Source organism: Triticum urartu, unplaced genomic scaffold (assembly GCF_003073215.2).
Source record: "Triticum urartu cultivar G1812 unplaced genomic scaffold, Tu2.1 TuUngrouped_contig_6106, whole genome shotgun sequence".
Classification (NCBI taxonomy): Eukaryota; Viridiplantae; Streptophyta; class Magnoliopsida; order Poales; family Poaceae; genus Triticum; species Triticum urartu.
Window position 1 is genome coordinate 1 of NW_024116838.1, and position 10068 is coordinate 10068.

The 10068-nt window shown below is 42.3% G+C and overlaps 2 protein-coding genes across 2 annotated transcripts; one reads left to right on the top strand and one right to left on the bottom strand.

Annotated features, from left to right (window-relative positions):
* The first annotated feature begins 2111 nt into the window (after window positions 1-2111).
* On the top strand, window positions 2112-7603 carry LOC125530147 (peroxisome biogenesis protein 2). Its single transcript, XM_048694548.1, has 8 exons — window positions 2112-2277; window positions 2926-3039; window positions 3145-3301; window positions 4853-4989; window positions 5059-5159; window positions 5427-5544; window positions 6345-6511; window positions 7138-7603. The coding sequence occupies exons 2-8, from the start codon at window positions 2929-2931 to the stop codon at window positions 7241-7243; spliced, it is 897 nt and encodes a 298-aa protein (XP_048550505.1). The 5' UTR covers window positions 2112-2277; window positions 2926-2928; the 3' UTR covers window positions 7244-7603.
* Window positions 7604-9217: 1614 nt separating this feature from the next.
* On the bottom strand, window positions 9218-10063 carry LOC125530148 (aquaporin NIP3-3-like; the record flags this gene model as incomplete). The annotated part of the gene is made up of 3 exons (XM_048694549.1): window positions 9218-9551; window positions 9684-9745; window positions 9866-10063. Coding segments are annotated over 3 exons (408 nt in total), but the record flags the coding sequence as incomplete, so codon positions are not given.
* Between the last annotated feature and the right edge of the window lie 5 nt (window positions 10064-10068).

Genomic DNA, 10068 nt, shown 5'->3' on the forward strand with positions numbered 1-10068 from the left:
GAGTGGGGGGCGTCCGGCCTGCCGGGGGAGGCCGGCCATCGTCGGCCACCCGGCGTTCGCGTCCATGATGGACCTGCAGTGCCGCGTCATGTTGTCGGCCGGCCTCAGAGAGCCGACGTCCCGTGTGTTGCATGGCTTCGCGTGGGAGGCCGTGGCGCACTCCCTCAGGCACAACGTCTCAGACTTCTTCCTTGCGCTCGCGACAGCCGTCGTCCGGCGCTGCTTTACCACACACTTGACGGTCTCTATGGCGTGTGCAGCACCTATAACAACAACGTCGGCGCGCACAATGGCCCTTGACGGTGTTCGCCTCAATTTTCTGGACGCCCTATGCTCCAGTGCCCTCCCTGCATGAGGTCATCTCGGGAGTGTCCCACGACGGCGCCCTGGACGGCTATGTGTCCAATTCCTGATTCCTTTAGCTATTTTTTTTCTTTCTTGGGTGTGCCGTGCCCGCACGACCATCTAATTCCTTCTCGCTCATAGTTGCCAGCACTAATGTATGGTTTGAGAGAAGCAAGGAGTACAAGATTAACCTTTTAAACTTTGGAATATACAGTTTTCATGTGAGTCCAATTGTTAATGTTTTACAAAATGAAATAACTATGTAGAAATTCCCTGTGATGCTTAATTGGTTACTTATTTCTCTCCTTTTTCATCGTATGCAATATACAGTTTTCATGTGTAGTCCAACTGTTAATGTTTTACAAAATAAAAGAACTATGTAGAAACTCCCCGTGATGCTTAATTGGTTACTTATTTCTCTCCTTTTTCATTGTATTCTGATTGACAAGATGCTCTTGAACCTATGAGAAGAACATCAACTCTTTAGGTGCTGCCATGAAAATAGCGACAACTAGTTTTGGATGCAACATGTGCGTCCTAGAGGGCTCTGCTATTTCTAACAGTCAAGCATGGTTGCTTTGATGCAATCTCTAGAAAGTTGAATTGTACATATCAGATGGTGCGGATATTCACGTGTGCAGTCATATGGCGAGATGAATGCTATTGTCTGATGAAGAACAAGGCACTTATATTGTGGTGGAAGTTATATTTGACCAGTTGACCAAGGTATGTCCACAACCTCATGTGTAATATACACACATTGATAAGAATCCATTTTGATCACCACTGATAAGATGGTTGCTGCAAACGCCATTGTGTATCAAAAGATTTCAGAATAGAAAAATAAGGGCCATTTTAGCTCAAGCCGTAGCAAGATGAAACTCCACCACGGTGGTGTAGACGTGAGTAAAATCTTAATCTAAATCTCTAGACTTTGTCACTTCTTTTTTGCGGGTTAGATTTTGTCACTTTAACTCTGTGTACTTGTATATTTGCATGTCGTGCTTATTATTTTGTTCCATCAAAGAAAGAGTTTGTAGTATTCATATTTTTTGTAGTAAATAAAGACACTAAGGAGATGACAAGTAAAAATATATTTAATTTTTCATGTTACTCCCAAGGTGAGAAGAGAAGTTGTGTCATTCCTGATTATTTTTATGATCATTTTTGTTAGGCTACGGTGTGGTAATATTTGTTCTAAGCCATTGCTATTAATACACAGTTGGTTTTATCGTGAAAAACACAATTTTGAATTTAGAGCAATCTTGAGCAAGACAAAGAATAGAAAAAAGTATGTGATCATGTAATCTAATCTAGATATGAAAAACTTGTGGACAACATATTGCATTGACTTGTTTTTTAAGGAAAACGTGCGTTGCACGTGCATACTAACTAGTATCTATATCTATATCTATATCAATATAAAAAGACTCAAAGGGGCAGATCTAAACCATCTCAGCTGTCAAATCATGTTATCTAGTAGTTCAAATCGCTCCAATATTGAGCACCAAACACATTTAACACCCTAATCACCCATCACTGTCATTGATTATAAACACGATTTTGACGCTATCCCATGAAATCTGCCATGTAATTAATACCCTATCATTACCTTGAAAATAATAATTAATATCTTACAAAATACCTACATGCAACAGATATATCTTACCTGATATAACATGCAAATAATATCTTATCTGATATAAACGTGCATTGCACGATTATTATTAGTAACCCCAAACAAAAGCGAATCCCTGCAAAAACCGAACAAATCCTCAATCCATCATATGCCCAAAAAAGCTAAACCAGCTGCCTTTGAAAAAAGCGGAGAAAAAGAAGGAGAGAACCTCTGGTCCACGAGGAGGAAAGCGGACACCCTTCTCTTCATCCGGCCAGACCTCCTGCTTCTCCGGCGGCCGGAGCGCCGGCGCGGTGAGCTCTCCTCTTCCTTCCCTTCTTTTTCTTCCGAGCCCTCAAAACCCCCTTCTACCGCATCCCGCACGGTGACTGTCCTCTAGCCGGAGATCTCTCGTCATCTTCCTCCTGGTCATGCCTTCACTTTGCTCTCTGCGACCGATCTCATCCAAATCTGCCTCTCCTTCCTCCCAGTTCGTAGTGGATTTGTTTGCCGCGTGGTGGAGTAGAGACCAGAAACAGTTTATTTTCCATAATTTTGGGTCTTCAGCCGAGCCCCCCATGCCCCCACGTTAGCTAGGTCTGCCCCTGGCCTTATCCTTTTGGGAATGTCTTTTATTCTCCCGAATTTCGGGAGTACATATGAACCCCCATGTACCATGTTAATGATTGCTAGGCTGGAACTGGTATTGCTGAGCCCGCTTTCCAATATCTGGGTGTTTGCCCACCTTTCTTTTGTTGCACATCAAACATAAACTTCAGCTTTATTTTCCACACAAGTTTAAAACATGAGCACACAACTTGTTTCCAAACTGTTAACCGAAACAATTAATAACTGTCCTAACAAGGGGGCAGACTCATGATTCTGTTTGCCAGAATGGGCAGGATAATAGTCACTATGCCATGAGGCTTATACATGTTGTGATTTCTTTCGTGTAAATGCAGACCATGATCCCGATTACAATATCTAGAGTCAACCAGTTTGACGCTGCGAGGCTTGATGTTGAAATGTCCGCCATGTTGAAAGAGCAGTTAGTCAAAGTATTCTCTTTGATGAAGGTACTTTCTCCAGTAATCATCTTGATTTGGGCGTTCCTCTCATGGCTTGCACATAAGTGCGTTGCTGCTTATAGCTTCAGTGCTGATGTTTTTTGTTGGTATCAGCCAGGACTCTTATTTCAGTATGAGCCTGAACTCGATGCGTTCCTTGAGTTCCTCATCTGGAGGTTCTCAATTTGGGTAGACAAGCCAACCCCAGGGAATGCACTCATGAACTTGAGGTATAGAGATGAACGGGCAGCACCGATCGCAGGAAAAGAGGGTATTTGACCATGCAATTTTCTCTCAACTCCGGTCTGCTTTGTGTATGATATGTTTTTGTGCCTTTTTTCATGGTAATCGTGCTGATTAGAGTAGTAACATGATTTGAATTGTTCTCAATATAACTTAGATTGTTGAGTGTGTACAGGGCGACCAGCTGCTTGTGACTGCATTCTGATCTGTGCATCGCCGTTGCATCAGAATACCCTTATTTACTTACTTCAGTTGACTCACGTATGAGTATATGACGTTGAAGTTGGGTTGGGCCTAGCATCCTTAGGTGTGAGCTTTGTCTGCAGCTAACTCAGGGCATGTGTGTTTTGGATTCTATAATATCCATTGAGCATAAACACAACGAAACACCCTATGACCGCACCTATAAAAATTCTCATTACCAGTACAATAGTAGATTCTGATGTACGTACCAAACCCCATCTCTACCTCCTGTGCCATATAATGTCCTTTGGGCGAACAAGATACAGTGTGCAGATACATGTTGTTTGACACTTTCTATGTATCCTTTTCCCAATGTATTCAAATGTGAGAGGCACATTTGACGTTTATGATCTGAAGTGACCTCAGATATGAAGTAAAGGTGACTTTGCCCGAGAATCATTAAGCCCAGACATAAACTTAAAGTATTTAGATGATAATTATCATTGGATAAAATATGTTGTTGAAAATCCTGTTGTTACTGGCATATTAATGTTTTGCTCAGTTAGGAAACTATTTTCAACCAAATTAATTTATAAGGGACAAAACCTAAGGCTTTCTCATGTTTATACCCAACTAGCTCAGAAATTTTATGTTATTAATTCACGATCTATTGAGTACCAGACGGGAAGGCCTACTTGGTGCCATTTTTTCTTTTGCCACTCATTGCCTCATTGCTGTTGCACCTGGTTGCCTTCATTTTGGGTTTGGCATCGAGCGCCAGGTCGTACCCCAGTGGTACATCGGCTTCTAACTTCTTCATCTCCACTGAGCACGAAACAACACACTTAAGCCCCCCAATTAGAAACGATCAATTGAACAAAGAAGCAATTTTGATGTGGTAAAAGTTTAGGAGGGAGGGGCAAAGACTCACGAGACTGCCCTTAGACAACCCCTTCCTAGACGACGCAGATGGAGTAGAGGCCAATGGGCTCGTGAGCATTCAGTCAGGGAAGTGAGTTGTCATGATGACATGCAGCACCGCTGCTCGTAGCCTCTGCCGTTGCTAGCAGTGGCAGATTGTCTGTGGCACCGCAGCTGTACATGGTATGGAGGGGAGAATTAGTTGAACCAGTCCCTGGTTTGGACTTTGTGTGAAATAGCAAATATGTCTTCTGGTGGGGATTAAGGACGGAAAACTAAAGTAATGGAAAATCATGAACATATTACATTGAAGCAGGTTAAAGAATCAACTACATTGGGAATGAAGGTTAATCCTCGATTGCAATCTAAGTGGAGGGCAAATAATTGACTTTCCATTTGTTAACTGTTAACGGTTTAACTACTTGACTATTTGTAATATTATCTGGGCAATAACTGAAATCCACCTATTTTTCAGTCAGAACAGGTTTAGAAGGACCTGGGCTTTCAGTTTCTCAAAAGATCTTGTACTGTATTAGCACTGTTGGTGGCCAATACTTATTGTCCCGATTGCAATCCTTTTCTGCTTTCCGTCGATGGGGTGATTCAGAACAGGTTACCTTCTAAAAATTATTTCTGGAAACTTCAAATCCTTTTTGCCTAATAACTCCTGTTTTGTATCAGAGACCACTAGCACGTCGTGCTTGGGGCATGGTGCAGCACGCGGAAGGACTATACAGAGCTGTTTCATTCTTTAACCTGTTGTCATTTCTTTATGGCGGAAGGTATCATTTCTCTACCTGTTTAATTATGTTCATTACTTTGTACATTCTGGGATTATGTAAACACAGAAGATATATTAATTATTTGCAATTGAGGAACAGTTTTAGTATTGTGAACATAGGCAGTCCATTATAGACGACATAGTGTACTTGAATGAGTTGGAATATCATATTTCAAGAACTGGCTAGCCATTTAAGATTTTGAGCATCCTGCTGGTTTTTTAATCCTTGCAAATATGTTTTTTTAGCTTTCTGTGTATATTTATACAGGTATAAAACTCTTGTGGAAAGAATTCTGAAAGCAAGACTTGTGTATGGGAGCCCCAATATGAACAGAGCAGTGAGCTTTGAGTACATGAATCGGCAGCTGGTTTGGAATGAGTTTTCGGTATATCTCTTTTTTGCATGTACCTATGTGAAAAATAGCTGGTAACTAGAAGTTTCCCTGTGATGTATAATGTATTACACACTACCTAGATGAAGGCTTTTGCATGTAGGGTATTCAATATGACACCTTACATCTAACTAATGTATGTCACATATATTTCTGAAATTCTTGGGAACTTCTAAACTTTCTAATGTTCCTATCACATATAAAAAGTAAATTTCTGTTAAGGATTAATAGCTAGGAAATCTGCAATTAATTCCATTGTTCAGTATTTCTACTCTAGTGGTAAATGTAGTTCATTTCACACTTCACATGCATTCTGCATGTCTAATTAATGTTAGGTACCAAAATTAACGGATGTATCACTTCTCTGCAAGTACTTAATTATCCAACATTTTCTCATCTATCCAACTTTATATAAATGCTTCTGCTTACTCGAATCCTGAGATATCAGGATGCTAGTCTTAAAATGTTTGAGAGAACCTTGATTGCATGCTTCCTATTCCCAATGGAATGATTCTATATGCTAGAGTGTAGAACTTCAAATGACTTGGTTTGGTATTCAGTAGCAGTGGCGGATCTAGTGGGGGTGGCATGACACCCCCTCTAGAAGTGCAATCTTATTTTTAATATACAACAATCTGATGCTATTTAAGGAGTATTTGCCAGGATTATGATGATTTTTAGATCAAATTCCACTGTTCGGCATCCCGGTGCTATGGTTCTAGATCCGCCACTGCTCAGTAGGACGTTTCATGGCGTACTTCCAAATGGTGGCTAACATTGCTTACTTTCTGCAGGAAATGTTGCTTTTGCTTCTGCCCCTCTTAAACTCATCCTCAGTAAAGAAGTTCCTCCTTCCTTTCTCTAAGGATAAATCAGCAAGTTCTTCTGGTGACGAAGCAAACTGTCCTATATGTGTCTCTAGTCCTAGCATTCCCTTTGTAGCTCTCCCATGTCAACACAGGTACTACACTTATTTCCTCTAGTCTTTTGTCATATATTCCATTTGTGGTATAGTTGATACACTTGTTTGATTTCATCTTGAGTATTAACTTGACAGTCTTTATTGCCAACTACTTCCATTTAATGCACTTCACCTTTGGGTCACACATATAATCCTGAGAAAACATTGTCCATTTCGAATTAGCTGGTTGTAATGGACCTATGCAGCCCCAAACCACATTTTAGCAGAAGTGCCTACATAAATTGTATTACAGCGCTGAAGCTAAACCTTAGATACAGAAGCAGCCGGGCATTGCTGTTAAATTTGCAAAATAGGAGTATTAGTTAAAGAGTTTATGAATAAAGGCATCAACACTTGGCACTGTAAAAATCCTTCTTGTCTTGAGGCTGATCGTAGATTAGTTGTGTCATGTGGCAGTATTTGCTACTGGCCATAGTCATGCTTTAGTGGAACATCATTTTGATATGAGGCAGCACTTGTGCGCAACGCACAAAATATTATTACGTGTTTGTTTCCCACCAAATTACTGAACAACATGTCACCTTGATCATTATGCCAGTCTTCTTGTATCTCAATATGTTTTGTGTTAGCTTTTTGTTAATAAGAAAATTCTTTGTTGCTTTTAGGTATTGTTACTATTGCCTACGAACGCGCTCTGCGGCTACAAGTTCTTACAGATGTGCACGCTGTAATGAGGTTGTCGTTGCGATTCAACGACATGGATCAAGTTAGTTGTACTTGGGCTCAAGAATTCTTGCACAAACCCGCACCCTCTGTTGTAAACAAGAACGCTTCTTCGCCCACCACCAGCAGATTTTTGAAGCTCCGGTCTACATATTACTGACCTGAAGCAAAGACAAATTGTTGTATGGAAACTGGTGGTGTAAAACGTCATGTTTTGTTTGTAGAAGCTATAGAGAAGTCTGCGAGATGGAATTCTGGGTCTGTGCAGACAAAAATATGTTCTTTTTAGAGCAAGAAGCATGTAGTTTGTTTTTGTGGAATATAGTAATTTTCTGGTGATTTGCAGTTTAGCTGGGTACTGTATATTTTTATGGCAAGAGCCAAGAGGTACTTCAAATTGTACCCGAAGTCCCTAGAAGCCGCGATTTGACTTCTAAATCATTTATGAAAATTTACATGGGTTTAGAAGCCATTGGAATTGTAAACAAGTACACAAAATCACCAAAATAGGTGATGAAAGATATACACACCGTTTTGGCACCCTCAGCATTTTCTGGCCCATCCTCTACTCCTAGAGATTTATAGTGTATGATGAACAATTTTGGACCCACATAACTGGTTAACGCTCGCTGGCGGGATGGCAACTGTTAATGATTTTGACGCTGAGGATGACAATTTTAGTTAGTAAGCATGGCAATTTTGCTTCAATGTTGTTTTTTTATCAGAATTTGTTGTGCTTGCAAACTAAAATTGTCATTAGCGCGGCAATATAAATTGCCATAAAAAATGTTTGCAAGTACTCTTTGTGTTCCAAATTACTTGTCATAAAAATGGATAGAAATAGGTGTATCTTTTTGGATAAAGGGCAGTTTTCATTGATTCATAATGTAGCATCAAGGGGATACATGCACTATGAACAGGCCTCTGTATAACTAAGATGCACACAACCAACACTAACACACACACACACAATCTTGCTAGCAGATAGCAAAGTCATACAAGACCAAAGCTATGCCTGGAATGAAGAGAAAAAAAAGCAATCAAGACCATGAACGAGGAAAACAACAGTGGCCATGGGCACCAACCACCACTTGACAACACAAGGATTACGATAAATGTCCTCCAAAAGCAACGTCTTCAAGAAGGAAACGGCGCTCAAGCGTCGCCGTTGCCTGCTCCAACCACTGAAGGCTAGATCATGGGCTTTCACCCTGGAGATGAAGTCTGAGCACGATCCAAGTAATGTCTTCAACAAGATAACGATGGAAACCATCGCCATTTCCAGGTATAACAGACCAGGGTCACACCTAGTCACACATAGGATTTTCACCCCGGAGCTTGAGACCGGGTACCTGAGAAGCACCACCAACGAAGTCATCTTGTGTTGTCGCTTCCACTTTCCACTATTCTAGCAGCATTGCACACGCGATAAGGCCACTGACAAAGGTGAAAGGTCATCGGCATCGCCAAAATCCCTTGGGACGCTCTGGCAGCACCGCAACATCCTCACAAGCGGCAGCCGGTGATAGATCTATATCAGACGACACCACCATACGCCGTCTCTTACTTTGACGCCCTCACAAGTAGTGTAAGTTCACATCACGTCATCCGTGAGTCCGAGCGGAGGACCGCCTCACGGGTACACAGATGGCTACGATGGCACTGGCAAATCTCAGATCACGGGATCACGGCTTTTGAAAAATAGATGTATCTAGAACTAAAAATATGTCTAGATATATGCATTTCTGCGACATGTAATTTTGGACGAAGGGAGTACCATCTCTCCCAGCGACAAGTAATCCTGGACGAACGGGAGAGCAAGCGGCTGAGGGAATGGATAAGGAGAGGTGAGATGCGAAAGTTTTCTCAGATCTGATGTGGAATCGAGTTTGCTCCAAGATTTGTGCTGCGAGATCTGGCGGCTATAAGGAGCAGTTCGCTGGGAAAATGTTCCCGGGAAATGTCAGCCAGATTGCCGAAATGGAATATTTCGTGCGTGCGGCCGGCCTGCAGAGTGCAGACACAATCTTTGCTACTGGGGACAAAAAAGATCCATCTATCAGCTATGCACTGATCACTCTTTACCTTGTTTAGTTGCATGAATCAGCAAATTCACAATTTCTATTTTTCTTTTAGAAATTTTAGACCTAGCAGCATTCTCTGGTAGAGTTTTTCATCCTAACGTGCAAGCATTGATGGACCGGTGCATCAGTGCTTGAGCGCAATGTAAGCCCCGGTCCCGGCGATGGCTCCGAGCGGCGGCGCCACCATGTAGACCCAGATCTTGGTGTACGTCCCGGTGGCGATGGCCGTCCCCAGCGTCCTCGCCGGATTCATGGACGCTCCCGTTGACTCCCTGCTCAAAGTCACATACACGCATGCATTATGTCAGATACATACGTAATTTATTATAGTACTAGCTACGTAAAATCAGTTGGAGTACAGATTCATTTAACCGTGGATGGATGGATTGATTGATTTCACTTACGCAGAGATAAGGGCGTTCATCATGATTGCTGCCCCGGCTGCCACTGCTATCAGCTCCTTCACCTGAAGAAAAGAAACAATGGCCCATAACGTCCAATTCATCATTAAGCTGGTGGACAAAAGGCAAGACCATAGTGCATATAACTGAGCAAATGAGATCGATGAGCAAGGAGATGTTATTACCGCCTTGGGATCGGTGGCGTGGGCGACGATTACGAAGAGGAGGACAAAGGTGGTGAGGAACTCGACCAAGAAGGTCCCCGCGGTGCCGAGCGTGGGCACGGTGGCCACAATGGCGCCGGGGTTCGCCGGGTGGTAGACCGCCTTGGCCACGAAGGACGCGGCGATGGCGCCTAGGAACTGGGCGGCCATGTAGGGCGCGAGGG